The 21,188-nt window shown below is 41.7% G+C and overlaps 1 protein-coding gene across 1 annotated transcript in view; it reads right to left on the minus strand.

Annotated features, from left to right (window-relative positions):
- The window catches only part of raly (RALY heterogeneous nuclear ribonucleoprotein), a 30,109-nt gene extending 21,869 nt beyond the window's left edge, over positions 1–8,240 (minus strand). The window contains exons 1-3 of the mRNA XM_034167547.1: positions 8,209–8,240; positions 4,100–4,147; positions 202–365 (exon numbers count right to left, since the gene is read on the minus strand). Coding sequence (XP_034023438.1) covers positions 202–365; positions 4,100–4,147; positions 8,209–8,240 — 244 coding nt within the window. The remainder of the gene's footprint in view (positions 1–201; positions 366–4,099; positions 4,148–8,208) is intronic.
- Between the last annotated feature and the right edge of the window lie 12,948 nt (positions 8,241–21,188).

A 21,188-nucleotide genomic window follows, 5' to 3' on the forward strand; every position in this document is an offset into this window, starting at 1 on the left:
AGGAGAAAACACTGGAAAGAAACAGAAACCATAGAGATCATAAAACCAACACCAGAGAGTGAAGCATGACAGACAGCAGGTCACATGCGAGAACAAGAACATTTTGTTGTTTCAATGTAATGAGAACACTGGCTAATGTGTGGTTTGTAATGAAAGGCCCACAATGCATTGCACACAGACAGGAAGAGACAGAAAAAAAACTCACAAACTCACATCTCAGTTTGCTGGTTGGAAGGATGGAGGTGTTACGCGTCAGCAGCTTGACCGGCAGGGATTTAACCCGATGCATAAGGGGCACCACCACCCGCGGACACTTAACGGGTACCACCCACGGAACTGGAGACACTCTGCGATACTCGAACAACCTGAGGAGAGACAGTGGAACCAGCACAACTTTACCTGAAGACAAACAAACTAAACATTTAATGCTTTGAGACAGAATGACCACTGTATCCCATTGCCGATTTTTGGCCCCAATTGCAGAATAGAGGAAACTGGACAAGTTTTTTTGGGGGGGGAGGGGTAATAGTAGGTAAAATTCATATGTAATCACTGCTCTTACTCAAGCTCTGCCTATATCTTGATTGGCCGACACTATTGGCTTATAAGAGCCTTTCAAGAACATAACAGTATTCATGTTATTTTTATGTTGTTATGACAATATTTTAACAATGCAGAACACTTTTTCCACATTGTTACATGTTAAATTCTACACACAATACCCCATAATGACAATGTGAAAAATGTTTCACTTTTTTTTGGCAATTTATTAAAAACAAGCAAAAAAAAAAAAAAGCCAAAACAAAACAAAAAACTAAGAAATCACATGCGTATAAGTCTTCATAGCATTGGCCATGAAGCTCAAAATTGAGCTCAGGTGCATCCTGTTTCCACTGATCATCCTTGACATGCTTCTACAGCTTAACTGGAATACGCCTGGGAGTAGACAGTTCTCACCAATTAAGTGACTGTGCAACCAGTCTTAACCGGTCTTGCATGCAAAATGCAAAAACTGCATTATGCCCAATTTATTCTGTTGCAGTGTTATGGACACATCAATAGCAATGATGACTGACAAAGGTGTACATTTATAAATTGAATATAGACTTTGTAATTTAATAAAACCATAACTGTATAAACAAGAAGTAACAAAAACAGTCTGTTAAAGTGAGCTGCTATGACTCTAAACAGTGCCAAAACCAAACTCTGACCAAGACAGTGAAGTCATATTTACTCAGGATCTCAAATGTTTATCAAGTCCATTGGCAGGCATCCTGTTCTTAGCTCAAACAGTGCTCCAACCAAGACACTCCAACATGGCTCTCCCCAGGTGTGGTGAAAGGTAGCTGATGCAGGTTCAATGTTGTCTCTGTTTGAAGACTGCCACCCCCACTCATCACCACACCTGCTCCTTATATAGGCAGTCAGTCTGGAACGTGACACATTCTTAACAGGAAAGACAATTACATAGATTAAGGCACAGGGGGAGCTATACCAATCACTAACATATAATGTAGAGCTCCACCTTGTGTTAAAATTCTGCCACCTCACAGCAGCCACAGAAACTTATAACTTTGTCAGGGTTATCAGAGTGTCTTGGTGGCTTTCCTCACTAGTCTCCTCCTTGCACTGTCACTTAGCAGGTATCCTTGGGTATGTAGACAATCTGGTATCAAATATCAGCAATGGGAAACAGGCCTGCTGTAAAACAATACATTTTATTTTTTAAATAGTACAACAATCCCAAACTATACAAGCTAAACTTCACATAAGCACTGACTCTGAGCAACTGTTCCACATCCAACACATGACAGAACCACTTGGGTCCTGGATGGCAACCACCCAGGCAGACAATTGTTCCAGCCACACCTCTCCAAAGTAGCCAACTGTGTGCCACAGTCAGGTGAAACGTGGGTGTGTCCTTGGAGTTCTCCAGCCGCCAGAGTCCTCAACAGTAGCTGGGCTTCCATTACAGATTTGCATAGCAGTTTAGGGACATTTTGGTAAACTGCGGTCCAAAATACGAAGGTTGTGGTCAGAAGGCCTGATTTAGTGCCACTGTGTTTCTGGATCAGACGGTTCAGCAGAATATTTATGTTTTCATTACAGACATCCAGCTGTTTAAGGAAAAATGTTGGGAATGCTGACTGCCTCTAACCAAATAACTAAATATTAAAAAAAGCGGGTGGTTTTATAGCCGTCTCAAATGTTTCAGTGCTCAGTAATCGTGAATTCAGCCGCAGCTTGTAACAGTACCTACTTGAATTTTTTATTAATAGTTAAATGAAAAACAGCACCAGGGACGTATTTTCAATGTCAGTGATACACGTGACACAAAAGACAAAACATCTGGGGAACCCTGATCCACATTCTGTTCGGAATTAACAGAGTCAAAGACTTTGGAATTAATCATCCAGAGAACGAGCTGATAACCAGTAATTTCAATTTCAATTTATTTTCATTTATATAGCGCCAAATCACAACAAAGTTGCCTCAAGGCGCTTCACACAAGTAAGGTCTAACCTTACAAACCCCCAGAGCAAGAACACAGGTGACAGTGGTAAGGAAAAACTCCCTCTAATGATGTGAGGAAGAAACCTCAAGCAGACCAGACTCAAAGGGGTGACTGTCTGCTGGGGTCATGCTACAGACACAATTTACAAAACAATTCACAAACCGAATATACACGAAATGTTGCCAGTGCACAGGACAGGAGGGTTTCAGGAACAGACACCACACTCATCTCTAGATGGAGCCGCACCTCAAACAGAGAGAAAAAAACAGAATCAAGCATCATCAGTAAAAAGTGATGTAATTGCAGTTTTATGTCGATTTTATATAGCCTACATCACATGACATCTCAAACGCTGAGTCAACGATCAGCTATGCTACTGCCCTGCAACGTGCGCTAACAATTCACCCACATTCTGACGGCGGAAGTTGAACTACATCCTACAGTAAGTCAGTGGACTGTTGAGAAACGTCCAGCTCCACCAGTAGAATGTCACCCTCCACTGAGCTACAGCGACCTGCAGCGAAGACAAGAAATTTGGTCCCCTGGAGTGAACCTTCTCCAACAATTCACACAGACTTTTGAGAATCTTCTACATCGGCCATCATCAGTTACTTCATGTTAAAGTGTGAATGGACCCAAAATGACAATCAATGGAAAGATTTTCAAACAATCCCAGCTGCAAAAATAAGTCTGTTTGTCTGACACAGAGTTCATGTTCCAGTGGGAGAGACGAGAGACACCTGGGACAAGGTTTCAGCAGGTGTGGATCCTGTGAAACTCTTGATTCAGTTTCCTGTGTTACCGGGCAGAACAGATTTAGGACCTGCTGACCTCCACGTGTGTGTGTGTGTGTGTGTGTGTGTGTGTGTGTGTGTGTGTGTGTGTGTGTGTGTCAGTGTGACGGATGTGAAGGCGACACTTTGAACCAAAAAAATCTCCTCACCAAGGCCTCGGACAAAGGTGATGTTCGCCATGTTACAATTCTAATTGTGATCACCAGGGGGCAGAGTTTCTGAAACACGGTGCAGTCATATTTTGACAAAGACAAAACGTTCTGTATCAAAGTGAAACTTGGTGTGTGTGTGTGTGTGTGTGTGTGTGTGTGTGTGTGTGTGTGTGTGTGTGTGTGTGTGTGTGTGTGTGTGTGTGTGTGTGTGTGTGTGTGTGTGTGTGTGTGTGTGTGTGTGTGTGTATATACCGACACAAACAAACCCTCGGAGTGGTTCTTACATTTTCTTTGAATTCTATTTCATTGCAGACAACATGAACTCAAGATATTTCTAGTTGTTTCTGGTCAGTTTTGTTTTGTTTGCTATTATACTTAACATTCTTACACTTCAGGTCTGCAACACATTCCCACAAAATAAAGTTGGGATGGGAAATGTACTCTGAATATAAGGATTAAATCGCCAAATTTACAGCTAGCTTTTACAGTCGGGGGTGGATATATGAACATTTCCAAATCAAATTTAAATATTATAAAAACATTAATAAAAGTACATTTGAAAATGGGGATAGACGGGCTGACTGGATGGTTGTATCCAGGAGCCAAGGTGTTGGATGATTTCTCTCTCTGTCACTCACCTGTCAAAGAAGTCTTCTCTGTAGTAATCACAGTCAAAATCGTAGCCACTGTGAAGAAACAAAAAGCACAATACAACATATTGACTCCAAACATCAGACATGATGATTTTATTTTTGTGTTCACAGGACCCAGGATTGCTTTGTGTCCGTAGGGTGAATAAAAAGTCTGTGGGAAATAGAGCCTTCTCCTATCATGCCCGGGTCCTGTGGAATGATCTCCCTGCATTATTGAGGCAGTCGGACTCTGTTGAGACTTTTAAGTCGCAACGAAAGGTGCATTTTGTATTTTATTTTATATGATTGACATTGTTTACTATGATTTTTATTCTTTTATTTTTATTTTTTCTTAAATCTTTTTAACTTTTTAATTATGCTTTTAATCTTTTAATCATGTTCTTTTGATCTTTTGATTTAATTTGTTTTGTTTTTTCATTGCTGAGTTGTTTTCTGTGAAGCGCCTTGAGATGACGCTGTCATGATTTGGCGCTCTATAAGTTCAATAAATTGAACTGAAATTTAATTGTAGCACAGCAACAAAATATGTACCATATTTTCCAGCTTATAAGTCGCAGTTATTAGTTTGCGAGGTCCTGAGACTTATAAACCAAAAAAAAAAAAAAAATCACATTCATAATAATTAATAATAATAATTTTTATATTTATATATCAGACTTTCCCAGGAATCAAAGCACTAAAAATACACTATTAATAAATAGTAATAATATAAAATACACTTCACCGATCCACAAAAACCCAAATTTAAGAGCTGGTAATGCAGAAAAAAGGTGACTTATTGTCATGTCTTTTTGTCAAAGTCATTTATAATTTCAGTTAAGTTACTCGAAAAGTTATAAATAAATTCATAGTTGGTTAATAAATATGCTAGAATGTATAACAAAAAAATTGGTAAAAAAAATTAAAGTGAGACAAAGGATCAGTTTGGTTATGGTGGAGTGAATGCTCTTCATGCCCATAGACAATCACTGATGTGTTTTTCTCTCTGTGACAACAAGCTAGCTTGACAGCAGAAAGAAGTCTGAAAAAGCTGAAAAATAAATTTTACTTGAAATAAGTTTGGAAGCTGGATTCTTAGCAGTAGCTATGTGTTGGATGTACAGTATATTATCTAGCTGCCTGTGTTCAGCAAACTGTATAGTAGAGAAGCTTGAATCTTCGACTGGACTGGGTTGCTTGACGCGAGGACATTTCGCTTCAAATCGCAGAAGCTTCCTCAGCTAAAATTCTTGCTCTGGTGGTCTGACTTCTGTCTTGACTCTTGTAGAGAAGAATAATCAAGAAGTCACAAAAGCTGGAGTTTTAAACCTAACCAGACCCCTCCTACCGAGAGGAGGACTGCTATAGGCTGGTGACTAAACAATAGCTCTAATTAGCACCTATTGTGCTCTAGTTAGCACCCTCCTAATGACAGGGCAGCTGTCCATCTCCTGATGGCTCCCTTGACGACTCTGCTGATGACGTGAATGACTCATTACCATGAACAAAAGACTGAAACTGCTTTGACCTGAGTACCCCATTGTAAACAGGGGACAAAGCGTGGCTCAGACCCCCTCCCCGGTTAAGGCTGGGTTTCAAACGTTTCACAAAGAATGCCTCCTTGACCCCTCTCTCAAACCATTTCTTCTCTCTGGCTAATATTTTAACTTCCTTGTCCTCAAACGTGTGGTTAGTGTCTTTAAGGTGGAGATGAACTGCAGACTGAGGTCCACTGGCGCCCTCTCTGCGGTGCTGGTATAGCCTTTTGTGTAAAGGTTGCTTAGTCTCAGCTATGTAGTGTTCGTTACAGTTTTCCTGACATCTGATAGAATACATTACATTGCTCTGTTTGTAACTAGGGATCCTGTCCTTAGGGTGAACTAATTTCTGTCTCAAGGTGTTAACCGGTTTAAAGTAAACTGGGATTTTGTGCTGTCTGAAGATCTTCTGTAGTTTTTCCCCTACTCCTGCTAAATAAGGGAGAGACACTCCTCTTCTTCTTGTCTCTGTCTCCTGTCTATCTGGTCTCTTTGTTCTCTGGGACTTCTGCACTTTGTCCAGGAACCACTGTGGGTACCCACATACTGTGAGGGCTTTCCGGACAAGTTGTTGTTCTTTTGCCCTTCCCTCTGCAGTTGCGGGCACCTGTAGGGCTCTGTGTTGAAGTGTTCTGATCACTCCGAGCTTGTGTTCAAGGGGGTGGTTTGAGCCAAAGAGCAGATATTGGTCAGTGTGAGTTGGTTTTCTGTAAACCCCTGTCTGGAGCTGCCTGTTCTCTCCAATCGTAACATTACAGTCCAAGAAGGCTAAATGGTTGTTTCTGGCATCTTCATGTGTGAACTTGATATTGGCGTCCCCCAGGTTGATGTGTTCTGTAAAGTCCTCAACTTCCTGCTGCTTGATTTTAACCCATGTGTCATCAACATATCAGAACCAGTGACTGGGAGAGATGCCCGTGAAAGATGTCAAGGCTGTCTTCTCCACTCGCTCCATGTACAGATTGGCCACAATGAGGGATACCGGAGACCCCATCGCACAGCCATGAATCTGCCTGTAGTAATTTCCTCTAAACAAAAAATACGTGGTGTTAAGACAGATCTCCAAGAGCTGGCAGATGTGGTCTGGTATGAGTTTGGTCCTTTCAAGTAGAGACACATCCTCCAGCAGTCTCTGCCTCACAGCTGAGACGGCCTCAGCGGTGGGGATGCAGGTGAACAACGAAGTCACATCAAAAGACACAATTGTTTCATCTGCCTCCAGCTACAGGTCCTTGATCTTGTTCACAAAATCTTGTGTGCTCTCCACATGGTGTTCTGAGTTACCCACTAGAGGAGCCAAAATCCACTTGAGGTGCTTGGCCACATTGTACGTGATGGAATCTGTGCTACATACAATAGGTCTGAGTGGCACGTCCTGTTTGTGGATTTTGGGCAGTCCATAGATGCACGGAGCGGCATCCCCAGGGTACAGTCTGTAGTATGTCTGCCTGTCGATAAGTCCCTCTTTCTCCAGGTCCCTCTTTCTCTCTTTCTCCAAACTATATGTACATTTATTGGTAGTAGTTGCCTTTTCTACTTTTCTATATGTTACAGTTGCCACACAATAGCAACAGTAGTAGCAGTTACAACAACTACTGCTACTACAACACACATTTGCAAGAAAATTCTCACTGAAGCAAGAATAGCAGGTCTTGTGTCCGGGGTTTTCTCTATTGGTTCACATGGCAAATACGCTACGTCTCTGAAATACAGAAAGGTGTGACATAACCTCCGCCCTCCTCAGCTGGCTATGTAAGAGACAAATGATTTTGTCTTGGTTGTTACATTAAGGCCAAAATCAAACTTATCCATGAAGTCAGCATAAATCATTTTTTGCACAAACTCTGAAAATGATCCAGTGATTTTATCATGTGCAAGAAGTAGCACCACAGACCAACAGATGGATGGACCAACAGATGGACGGACCAACAGGTGGGCAGCCTGACAGATGGGCAGATCAACAGGTGGATGTAACAACAGGTGGGTGGACCAACAGGTGGAGGTAATGTGTAAGTTCATTTGATGTAAATACTGGGTATCCACAAGAAATATTTTTTTATTAGTTTTTGTCTCTTTTATCATTCGCTGTTAGTCCCAGAATTACTAAATTATATTTTGGGGTTTTTTGTTTTGTTTTTAACAATGACAATAAGGATCTACTGTATTCTACACTCAACAAAAATATAAATGCAACACTTTTGGTTTTGCTCCCATTTTGTATGAGATGAACTCAAAGATCTAAAACTTTTTCCACATACACAATATCACCATTTCCCTCAAATATTGTTCACAAACCAGTCTAAATCTGTGATAGTGAGCACTTCTCCTTTGCTGAGATAATCCATCCCACCTCACAGGTGTGCCATACCAAGATGCTGATTAGACACCATGATTAGTGCAAAACCAAAAGTGTTGCATTTATATTTTTGTTGAGTATAAATCTATACAAAACCATTGCTACTGATAGGCTAATTGTTGTTTATATAGTGCCCATTGTAATCTAAACTACCCAACGCCACAGTTCATGCACAACCTTAACTCTAACCCTAGGCTTTGACCTAGAAAGTCATGAGTTACTTCCTGTCCAGCTTTGATGCTGTGGTGTCCATCTTTATCTCACGACAACAGTATTCCCTGAAAACTCCCTTCTGTCTGATCATTTCTTAATAACATTTACATTTACTCTGATGGACTACCCAGCAGTGGGGAATAAGTTTCATTACACTAGAAGTCTTTCAGAAAGCGCTGTAACTAGGTTTAAGGATATGATTCCTTCTTTATGTTCTCTAATGCCATATACCAACACAGTGCAGAGTAGCTACCTAAACTCTGTAAGTGAGATAGAGTATCTCGTCAATAGTTTTACATCCTCATTGAAGACAACTTTGGATGCTGTAGCTCCTCTGAAAAATAGAGCTTTAAATCAGAAGTGCCTGACTCCGTGGTATAACTCACAAACTCGTAGCTTAAAGCAGATAACCCGTAAGTTGGAGAGGAAATGGCGTCTCACTAATTTAGAAGATCTTCACTTAGCCTGGAAAAAGAGTCTGTTGCTCTATAAAAAAGCCCTCCGTAAAGCTAGGACATCTTTCTACTCATCACTAATTGAAGAAAATAAGAACCCCAGGTTTCTTTTCAGCACTGTAGCCAGGCTGACAAAGAGTCAGAGCTCTATTGAGCTGAGTATTCCATTAACTTTAACTAGTAATGACTTCATGACTTTCTTTGCTAACAAAATTTTAACTATTAGAGAAAAAATTACTCATAACCATCCCAAAGACGTATCGTTATCTTTGGCTGCTTTCAGTGATGCCGGTATTTGGTTAGACTCTTTCTCTCCGATTGTTCTGTCTGAGTTATTTTCATTAGTTACTTCATCCAAACCATCAACATGTTTATTAGACCCCATTCCTACCAGGCTGCTCAAGGAAGCCCTACCATTATTTAATGCTTCGATCTTAAATATGATCAATCTATCTTTGTTAGTTGGCTATGTACCACAGGCTTTTAAGGTGGCAGTAATTAAACCATTACTTAAAAAGCCATCACTTGACCCAGCTATCTTAGCTAATTATAGGCCAATCTCCAACCTTCCTTTTCTCTCAAAAATTCTTGAAAGGGTAGTTGTAAAACAGCTAACTGATCATCTGCAGAGGAATGGTCTATTTGAAGAGTTTCAGTCAGGTTTTAGAATTCATCATAGTACAGAAACAGCATTAGTGAAGGTTACAAATGATCTTCTTATGGCCTCGGACAGTGGACTCATCTCTGTGCTTGTTCTGTTAGACCTCAGTGCTGCTTTTGATACTGTTGACCATAAAATTTTATTACAGAGATTAGAGCATGCCATAGGTATTAAAGGCACTGCGCTGCGGTGGTTTGAATCATATTTGTCTAATAGATTACAATTTGTTCATGTAAATGGGGAATCTTCTTCACAGACTAAAGTTAATTATGGAGTTCCACAAGGTTCTGTGCTAGGACCAATTTTATTCACTTTATACATGCTTCCCTTAGGCAGTATTATTAGACGGTATTGCTTAAATTTTCATTGTTACGCAGATGATACCCAGCTTTATCTATCCATGAAGCCAGAGGACACACACCAATTAGCTAAACTGCAGGATTGTCTTACAGACATAAAGACATGGATGACCTGTTGTGAAAGTGTAGGAACACGGACCCACAACAGGGGGCGCAATGAATGGACAATACTACTCGTGCTGAAACAAGCACGAGTAGTATAACAAACACAATGTTTAGGGTCGAATCCGCTGGTGTCGTGTGGGCAGGCTCGAAGATAGGAGACGTCCGTCTCAGTCGAACCGGAACCACCCAGATCTCCACTGCCACCGAACCCTGGAAATACTGGAACCGCCAAGTCCCGAATTCCCAGGTGGCCACTGCCTCCGCTCGTCGGATCCGGTACTGCTGGCAGGAGAGAGCAAGAACACACAGGAGTGGATGAACGCACCCAGTACAGAGAGGGGAGAAGCTGCCTCCACCTCTTGGCAAAGTTCAGCAGGAAGGTGAGTACTTATCCAAAGAAGGAGGGTCTCAGTAGTCACCAGTCCTGAAAGGTTTAACAAGTTTGTCAATCACAGAATATGCTGCAGAGAATGTTACCTTGGTCTTAGGCGATATCTCGGCACTGAGGTGGAGACGCCGTCCTCCTGATATACCTCGGTGCTGAGTAGAAACAGCTGTGTTTGGTGATGGGTGACAGCTGTCACCCAGATTACTCCCATGATGCGGTAGCGCCCTCTGTTGCCTGGAGCCCGCACTCCAGGCAGGGCGCCCTCTGGTGGTGGTGGGCCAGCAGTACCTCCTCTTCAGCGGCCCACACAACATGACCTCTAATTTCCTGCTTTTAAACTCAGATAAAACTGAAGTTATTGTACTTGGCCCCACAAATCTTAGAAACATGGTGTCTAACCAGATCCTTACTCTGGATGGCATTACCCTGACCTCTAGTAATACTGTGAGAAATCTTGGAGTCATTTTTGATCAGGATATGTCATTCAAAGCGCATATTAAACAAATATGTAGGACTGCTTTTTTGCATTTACGCAATATCTCTAAAATCAGAAAGGTCTTGTCTCAGAGTGATGCTGAAAAACTAATTCATGCATTTATTTCCTCTAGGCTGGACTATTGTAATTCATTATTATCAGGTTGTCCTAAAAGTTCCCTAAAAAGCCTTCAGTTAATTCAAAATGCTGCAGCTAGAGTACTGACGGGGACTAGAAGGAGAGAGCATATCTCACCCATATTGGCCTCTCTTCATTGGCTTCCTGTTAATTCTAGAATAGAATTTAAAATTCTTCTTCTTACTTATAAGGTTTTGAATAATCAGGTCCCATCTTATCTTAGGGACCTCGTAGTACCATATCACCCTAATAGAGCGCTTCGCTCTCAGACTGCAGGCTTACTTGTAGTTCCTAGGGTTTGTAAGAGTAGAACGGGAGGCAGAGCCTTCAGCTTTCAGGCTCCTCTCCTGTGGAACCAGCTCCCAATTCAGATCAGGGAGACAGACACCCTCTCTACTTTTAAGATTAGGCTTAAAACTTTCCTTTTTGCTAAAGCTTATAGTTAGGGCTGGATCAGGTGACCCTGAACCATCCCTTAGTTATGCTGCTATAGACGTAGACTGCTGGGGGGTTCCCATGATGCACTGTTTCTCTTTTTGCTCTGTATGCACCACTCTGCATTTAATCATTAGTGATCGATCTCTGCTCCCCTCCACAGCATGTCTTTTTCCTGGTTCTCTCCCTCAGCCCCAACCAGTCCCAGCAGAAGACTGCCCCTCCCTGAGCCTGGTTCTGCTGGAGGTTTCTTCCTGTTAAAAGGGAGTTTTTCCTTCCCACTGTAGCCAAGTGCTTGCTCACAGGGGGTCGTTTTGACCGTTGGGGTTTTACATAATTATTGTATGGCCTTGCCTTACAATATAAAGCGCCTTGGGGCAACTGTTTGTTGTGATTTGGCGCTATATAAAAAAACTGATTGATTGATTGATTGATTGACAATCACGGTGGTTTGATACTAGATCCGATACAAAGTGGTGGAACACTGTATTTATCAATAACCAATTCATTCATTTTCTGCCCCTTATTCATGTCCAGTTCACAGTGGCAGTAGACCAAGCAGCTCAATCCACACTTCCCTATCCTTGGCCCAAGTCCTCTAACTCTTCCCAAGGGATCGCAAGGCGTTCCCAATCCAGCTGGGAAATGTAATCCCTCCAGTGTGTCTTGGGTCTTCCCTGGGGCCTCCTCCAAACTGGATGTCCCCTTAAGGCTGGCGCACATGGAGGGAAGATTCTTTTCCAAATGGCACGCGTGGTCAAATGCTTAAGCAGGACACCCTCGTCTGCAGTGGATTTTGTGAGAGTCATCCGCCTTTCTGACCCAAAAGCAAATGATCAAGACCTCCTTATTAGGGAGACAACCAGGGGGCATCCTCAGATACCTGAACTACCTCAGCTGGCTTCTTTTGATGTGAAGAAGCAGGGACTTGACTCAAAGTCCCTCCCAGATAGTTGAGCTTCCCACCCTATCCAGGAGTCCAAGCCCAGATCCCCAATAAAAGAATCTCATTTCCACCACTTTGAATCGCTGCTTTGTAAATAAATTTGTCTGTGCGAGAGCTCCGTTCACCAACTCTTTTCCAGACAGAGTCCTTCTGTCGCCTGCTGATCTTTAGATTATCTCCTAAGCTCAGTACACTATTCTCACTACACACCGGACGCAACTAAGGGATTAAGGACCTTTCCCAAGGCCCCTTAGTGATTTTCCGGTCAGACTGGGGTTTGAACCATGGATCCTCTGGTCTCAAGCCCAACGCTTAACCTCTAGACCATTACCGTCACTCATCTTCTCTTGCACGTTCACTCAGTTTTTGAGGCCGCTCTGCCCTCGATATATTACATTTCTTAATGACTGATTAAACTCCACGACATGTTCGGTGATTTGGACATTTTCATGCTGTACAGTTTGACCCTGAAAAAAACAAACAGGTGACCTCACCAAACACTTCAGCTTTTGAATAATTCAGTGGAGCTGATGTTAGCATATGCACAGAGCAGCACGGACACCGGTGACATGGAGGAGGCCTGCTTTCAATCAAACATGACGACTGATGACCGCCTCGACCGCTGCTGATGAGTAGTTTGACCGACCTGCTGTCACACAGAAAACGTCCATCTGCACCTCCGCCCACAGCTGACATCAGAGCCTTTAAACAATCTGAATCGTTAATGTGTCTGACTCTTCAGGCTGGATGTTTCTTCTTTAATTATTTAGATATTTTGCCCAGTTCCATCAGTGCTACACATTTATGGTGCTGATTTGAGTTTTGAGATTCTATTCCTGGTCAGGTTTATGAAGCTCACTACATGAGTGGAACTCATCATTTTATAATCAAACATACTTAAATTTCATGGTGCCATGACTTTGAACATCCACTGGAATCTGTTCCAGGTTAAAACAAGTTTGCAGACAGTCTCACGTAAAACCTCAGAGTGTTGGACCTTGGTGCAGCTTTTGATGCTGTTGATCATTAAGGTATCGCTCAGTAAACTTGATAACTATGTCCTATTCCTGGCTTTGTTCATCATGGGTTGGCATTGTACTTCTCCGACAAATCATAATATGTGTTGTGCAATAATACCACTTACACACCATCCGTGATGAAATATGGCGTACCTCAGGCATCTTTGTTAGGTCTTTAACTGTTTTTATTTTATACAAGTATATCACTATGGACAAATACTGCAAGAATGTGGAATTACTTTTGCTGTTATGCAAATGACAGTTTTACTTGTACATACCCACAAAAATAATCTCTCTCATACAATGACTTTGGGGGTTTCACTTCGGTTTCACTTAAGAGGTAGATGACATGTAATCTCTTACTTCTGAAGACTGGAATGGTGGTTATTAGTCCTGTGAGTCACAATCTTCTGTCTAATCAGTTCACATTATCATGGGATGTGTGTGTTTTTGGTCATACTGATGGAGTGAAAAATCTTGGGATGTTCTCATACACTAAATGTAGCACGTACAACCACACAAAGAGTGTGAACAGAAAATCTTCATTCTCTGCATAGTACACCATTAAACCATTAAATATTGACACAGAAAATAGTTGGCGGCTGTTGTATTAAAGGTATAGTGCAACTGTGTTACATCATAAAAAGAATTTTATTTGGCACCACTATAATTTTATTCCTTATCATTTAGATAAGGGATTTATAACATGATATTGTCAATATGATCAAAATTAATCCTGTCAAGAAACAATTTAGAATTTCAACCCCTCCGGGGGTTCAATTTAGAATTTCAACCCCTCCGTGGATTGAAATTCTAAATCATATTCGATGGATTAGATGCTACCAACATCTGGTAGATTTGAAAGTGATTTACAAGAAATCTTAGGGCCCCTTCACACATAACACGAAAGACACAGAAACCAGAAGACAATCCAAGAACCAAAAACAAAATGGGGAACCACGAAACATTCAACCTGCTGTCGGGAGGGATGCACGTTCGTACAGGTGTACACGATACACTGGGAGATCCCAGAGACTTCTAATCAAATAGCAAAGCAAATACTTGATAACTAACATAAAATAAGGACTTAGCACAGATATTATCTAACAGGAGGTTTTTGTTATCTTTAATTACGGTGAAAAAAGCCTGAACAAACGGCATTTGTTACAGGGTATTTTTGCTGATATGTGACTCAAAGTGGCGTATTTGTTGCACTGTTGGCTTGTCATCTGCGGCGCGCCGCTCACAGGACATGTGTGTCCTGTCAGACAGACATGACATTCAGATCACATGCTGCGTGTCCACATGAACTGACGGTGCATTTCACCTGGGACAGCCTGTCAGTGTGCATGCTGTGCAGGCTCTCCAGCCCATCACAAAAGCGATACATGTTTTTATGTATTTCCACATGAGGACAGCAAGTACACACACGCACATCATACGTGTTCTGCAGCTGTGACATCCAGGACCAGAGATCTCTGTTGCTGTCTCTGGGTATCACTGTTGGCAGCCAGCCACGCCCCCGTCCATTCAGCGCACACACAGTCGTGAGGGCACTTAGACAAATTTCACAGCCAGCTCGGCAGTGGTCACCTGTGTTGTGTGGGCCGCTGAAGAGGAGGTACTGCTGGCTCACCACCACCAGATGGCGCCCTGCTTGGAGTGCGGGCTTCAAGCACAAGAGGGCGCCAGAACCACTGGGAGTGACATCCTCAACACCAGCTGTCACTCATTCATCTCATCATCATCATCACCATAAAGGCCGGACGGCGACTCCACCTCCTCGCCGAGAAATCTCCTACGATTCGAGGTAAACTTCTCTGCTGTGATTATTGCGAATAATAATCTGATCTGTTTTGCAGCTGTTTTTCCTGTTGGTATTCCTTATCTGGGATTTTTGGCGTTTGGTGTGACTGCGACGACTTCGCCTCACACCCCAAAACCGATAAGTGGTAAACAGGAGCTGCACGTGTGTATGATTGGAGGTGGAGGTTCTCCCTCCAAGAGGAATCATTAATCAAGGTTGCTGGGTGTGAGGATTCACACTCACCACCTTCTGTTTCTGTCTGCCAGCAGTACCAGGGCCGACAACGGAGGACAGAGACCACCTGGGGACTCAGGGCTTGGCGGCTTCGGTGTTCTTCAGGCCGTTGGTGGTAGAAGCGGTGTGGGCCCCGGCTCTTCGTTCATCCGAGGTCTCCTATCTTCAAGCCTGCCCGCAGTCCTCTTGTGTATGATTGGCAGCACTCTTGTTTATATTACGTTGTGTTCTTGTGCAACATTAAATTGTTACTCCTTCTCTTATCCATTGTCCGTTCATTTGCGCCCCCTGTTGTGGGTCCGTGTTACGACACCTTCCCAACAACCTGCTCACTATTTTCATGCTGACAGTGCGAATGGCCACACATTTCCTAAGTGCTCTGCAAGCAGTATTAGATGTTCATGTGTGTCACCTGGAATTTGGCCGACACCTGCCGCGAGAGAGATGGAATGGGCTCTCACAGGGCACTGTCTGTCTTTCTGCAGCTTGTGTGTGCAATTGGTTGTAGCAACAGGTGTACAATGCGTTGGAGGCGGCTCCGATTTTCACGACTGGCATGCAAAAGGGGCTCTTATGGATATTAACATAAGATGGGTCACTGGTAATCTCAAAACCTCAAATGTGCACATGCGCTTCTGTAGTTAGTCTGCATGACAGCGTTGAATGAAACGACAATATTCATGATGCTATTTCCCCCAGATAAATAGGTTCTCTTCATTAAAATGAGTTGTAATTGTGCACCATGTTACAAAAATAAAACTACATTATAATAGTTGGATTTTGGTAGAAACTAAATTTTCTCAGTTTTGGCAAATTTGAAAGGCCCTTTAACTTTAATATTTAAAATCTGAGTTATAAGTCCATTAAAAGCACACTCATCAATATAACTTTATTTTTAAAGATTAGGTTTACAGTTTTGATAAAGATATATAATTAAGTGACTTGTGTTCTCCTTACAAAAATATACATACTTCTCATATGATCTATCTTTCATAATTATGAGGAGTAACTGCAGTTTCTTTTTTAAAGTTCTGCTTCCATCTACTGGTCAGTATGGGTATAACAGCTTAACTAACAATAAATAAATAAATAATATTTCTATATTATTTTAACCATACGCATGTTAAACACACACACACGTGTTGTGGGGGAGCCAACACTCTGGCATGCCACTTGTGTACTTGTCAATGCCACAGTCATGAGGGCACTTAGACAAATTTCACAGCCAGCTCTGCAGTTGTCGCCTGCTCACTATTTTCATGCTGACAGTGTGAATGGCCACACATTTCCTAAGTGCTCTGCAAGCAGTATTAGATGTTCATGTGTGTCACCTGGAATTTGGCCATCTTAACTAACAATAAATAAATAAATAATATTTATATTTAACGTACAAACCCACATTGGTCCTTTCTGCATGGAATTTGCGTGTTCTCCCCATGCAAGTTTGTCAATTCAACTTAATGACATAGCGTCAAATCACAACATAAGTCACTCCAAGGAGCCTCACCTGGGTAAGGTCAGAGGTCTAACCTTACAATCCCCCTGACCTGCTTGGTTTGCTGCTACTGTGGCCCGGATTGAGATAAGAGGTAGAAAAGGAATGAATAAATGAATGTCGGCCTTGAGATACCTATAGACATATGACCCTTAAATGGAATAAACGGGTTACTGGGATGGATGGATGGATGGAAGCACTCATATGTTCAACAGTAACACATTATAACACATTTCCTGTAAGAAAACTCTTTCTAGATGATATGTGAAGTATTAGTCTTCTTATTGTATTGGACGTGTTGAAATGTGACCTTGAAATGTTCCTAATTTGGCACCCAGACTTTAGATAAAGTTGAGGCCACGGCACGCTCCGCTTCTTAATAAAATGCATTTACAAGAGTAAAAAGCATAGTAACATACTATCCCAGTGTGTAATACGAAAGGGAAAATAAGTGCATCTGAAGTCTGAACTTGAAAGTCTGCACAGAATCTGACTGTTTTATTGATGCAGGGACATCATTCCATAGAACAGGGGCACGATAAGAGAAAACTCTGTGACCAGCAGACTTTTTATTCACCCTAGAGACACAAAGTAGACCTACACCCTGAGAGCGCAGAGCCCAGTACGGTGTCACAGACCGAACGGTCCCCCCCAAAAAAAATCAGCCCGCCCTGCCTACATTGCGCATGCATCATTCACGGATTAACACCTTGTTTCTGCTTCAAACTGCACTCCAGTCATCATCTATCTCAGCGAAGCTTTCATACAACAATCATTTCCACATAAATTCAGCATTATTTCCAGAGCGCAGCAGCTAAATAAGCTGCTAGCTGATGCGCTCACTGCGCGTCGATCATTTCAAAGTGTCACAAAATTTTGCAAAGTTTTTGCTTAAAACTGACTTTAGAATGATTGTAGAGGTTTTACCTTCATCATCTGATGGTTAATAATCCCATTAATCCATTTGATTGAGACTCAGAGGTGCTGCTGTGCCGAAATGACGTAGGCAGGCGGACCGGTTTTTAGGGGGGACCGTTCGGAACTCAACTAGTCTAGTTGTCCCAACTCAACCGAGTTGGATGCCATTACCTGGATGACTGAGAATCTGTTGAGGTTCTCTTATTTAACGTGGATAACCAGCGAAGCTCTCAACGAAGGACTTATTTCCAGAAGGGTCCATGGCATGTGTCGCTCACTCCTCCCCAGCACTGTTGTTCAGAGTGCCAGTTGGAAGCGTGGCTGCAATTGAGAAGCTAACCTGAATTGCTGGCGTCCCAGTCCAACATGCAAGCCATTATGCCACCACCTCCCTGTAAGTGACTTAATGTACAATATTTTGATATATATATCATACTACAATATTATATATTAGGAAGTGTCTATTTGCATGGCCGCCGTGTCCATAACTCTCATTTGGCTATTCACACGGCAAGACTCTGGTGGTAAAACTTGGAACTACTTGTATAAACAAATGTAGCGGGATGAAGGTCCCGGGTCCTGATTGAAAAGACATTCCCGCTAGCTTGGCTAATGGGGAATTCCCCTTTGGCTGAGCTGGTAGAGAAATGGTCTTTAGCCGTCCGGGTTTGATCCCACCGCCATCGCGATCACACAAATATACTGCATTAAATGAGAGTTATGGACACAGCCGCCGTTCGAATAGGGTCGGCCTTTTGCCACCAGAGTCTTGCCGTGCAAATAGTGAAATGAGACTTATGGACACAGCCGAATATAAAAAAATAATCAAAATCGAAAAATAATAAAGGAGTTAAGACATCTTGAATGCAGTATGTTTGTTTATACAAGTAGTTCCAAGTTTTGCCACCAGAGTGCTGCCATGTGAATATACGTACCAGAGTCTTGCTATGCGAATTGCCAAATGTGAGTTATGGACACGGCCGCCGTGTGAATAGCCACGGCCTATATATTACAACCCCTGGCAAAAATTATGGAATCACCGGCCTCGGAGGATGTTCATTCAGTTGTTTAATTGTGTAGAAAAAAAGCAGATCACAGACATTACACAAAACTAAAGTCATTTCAAATGGCAACTTTCTGGCTTTAAGAAACACTATAAGAAATCAGGAAAAAAAATTGTGGCAGTCAGTAACGGTTACTTTTTCAGACCAAGCAGAGGGGAAAAAAAATATGGAATCACTCAATTCTGAGGAAAAAATTATGGAATCATGAAAAACAAAAGAACGCTCCAATACATCACTAGTATTTTGTTGCACCACCTCTGGCTTTTATAACAGCTTGCAGTCTCTGAGGCATGGACTTAATGAGTGACAAACAGTTCATCAATCTGGCTCCAACTTTCTCTGATTGCTGTTGCCAGATCAGTTTTGCAGGTTGGAGCCTTGTCATGGACCATTTTCTTCAACTTCCACCAAACATTTTCATTTGGATTAAGATCCGGACTATTTGCAGGCCATGACATTGACCCTGTGTGTCTTTTTACAAGGAATGTTTTCACAGTTTTTGCTCTATGGCAAGATGCATTATCATCTTGAAAAATTATTTCATCATCCCCAAACATCCTTTCAATTGATAGGATAAGAAAAGTGTCCAAAATATCAACGTAAACCTGTGCATTTATTGATGATGTAATGACAGCCATCTCCCCAGTGCCTTTACCTGACATGCAGCCCCATATCATCAATGACTGTGGAAATTTACATGTTCTCTTCAGGCAGTCATCTTTATAAATCTCATTGGAATGGCACCAAACAAAAGTTCCAGCATCATCACCTTGCCCAATGCAGATTTAGGCGGTTTCTTACAGTTAACAACCTTCCCATGTTGTTTGTACAACCCCTGGCAATAATTATGGAATCACCGGCCTCAGAGGATGATCATTCAGTTGTTTAATTTTGTAGAAAAAAAGCAGATCACAGACATGACACAAAACTAAAGTCATTTCAAATGGCAACTTTCTGTCTTTAAGAAACACTATAAGAAATCAGGAAAAAAAAATTGTGGCAGTCAGTAACGGTTACTTTTTTAGACCAAGCAGAGGGAAAAAAAAAAATGGAATCACTCAATTCTGAGGAATAAATTATGGAATCACCCTGTAAATTTTCATCCCCAAAACTAACACCTGTATCAAATCAGATCTGCTCGTTAGTCTGCATCTAAAAAGGAGTGATCACACCTTGGAGAGCTGTTGCACCAAGTGGACTGACATGAATCATGGCTCCAACACGAGAGATGTCAATTGAAACAAAGGACAGGATTATCAAACTCTTAAAAGAGGGTAAATCATCACGCAATGTTGCAAAAGATGTTGGTTGTTCACAGTTAGCTGTGTCTAAACTCTGGACCAAATACAAACAGCATGGGAAGATTGTTAAAGGCAAACATACTGGTAGACCAAGGAAGACATCAAAGAGTCAAGACAGAAAACTTAAAGCAATATGTCTCAAAAATAGAAAATGCACAACAAAACAAATGAGGAACAAATGGGAGGAAACTGGAGGAAACTGGAGTCGATGTCTGTGACCGAACTGTAAGAAACCGCCTAAAGGAAATGGGATTTACATACAGAAAAGCTAAACAAAAGCCATCATTAACACCTAAACAGAAAAAAACAATGTTACAATGGGCTAAGGAAAAGCAATCGTGGACTGTGGATGACTGGATGAAAGTCATATTCAGTGATGAATCTCGAATCTGCATTGGGCAAGGTGATGATGCTGGAACTTTTGTTTGGTGCCTTTCCAGTGAGATTTATAAAGATGACTGCCTGAAGAGAACATGTAAATTTCCACAGTCATTGATGATATGGGGCTGCATGTCAGGTAAAGGCACTGGGGAGATGGCTGTCATTACATCATCAATAAATGCACAAGTTTACGTTGATATTTTGGACACTTTTTTTATCCCATCAATTGAAAGGATGTTTGGGGATGATGAAATAATTTTTCAAGACGATAATGCATCTTTCCGTAGAGCAAAAACTGTGAAAACATTCCTTGCAAAAAGACACATAGGGTCAATGTCATGGCCTGCAAATAGTCCGGATCTTAATCCAATTGAAAATCTTTGGTGGAAGTTGAAGAAAATGGTCCATGACGAGGCTCCAACCTGCAAAGCTGATCTGGCAACAGCAATCAGAGAAAGTTGGAGCCAGATTGATGAAGAGTACTGTTTGTCACTCATTAAGTCCATGCCTCAGAGACTGCAAGCTGTTATAAAAGCCAGAGGTGGTGCAACAAAATACTAGTGATGTGTTGGAGCGTTCTTTTGTTTTTCATGATTCCATAATTTTTTCCTCAGAATTGATTCCATATTTTTTTCCCTCTGCTTGGTCTAAAAAAGTAACCGTTACTAACTGCCACAATTTTTTTTCTTGATTTCTTATAGTGTTTCTTAAAGCCAGAAAGTTGCCATTTGAAATGACTTTAGTTTTGTGTCATGTCTGTGATATGCTTTTTTTCTACAAAATTAAACAACTGAATGAACATCCTCC

Source organism: Thalassophryne amazonica, chromosome 3, assembly GCF_902500255.1.
Source record: "Thalassophryne amazonica chromosome 3, fThaAma1.1, whole genome shotgun sequence".
In the NCBI taxonomy this organism is placed as follows: Eukaryota; Metazoa; Chordata; class Actinopteri; order Batrachoidiformes; family Batrachoididae; genus Thalassophryne; species Thalassophryne amazonica.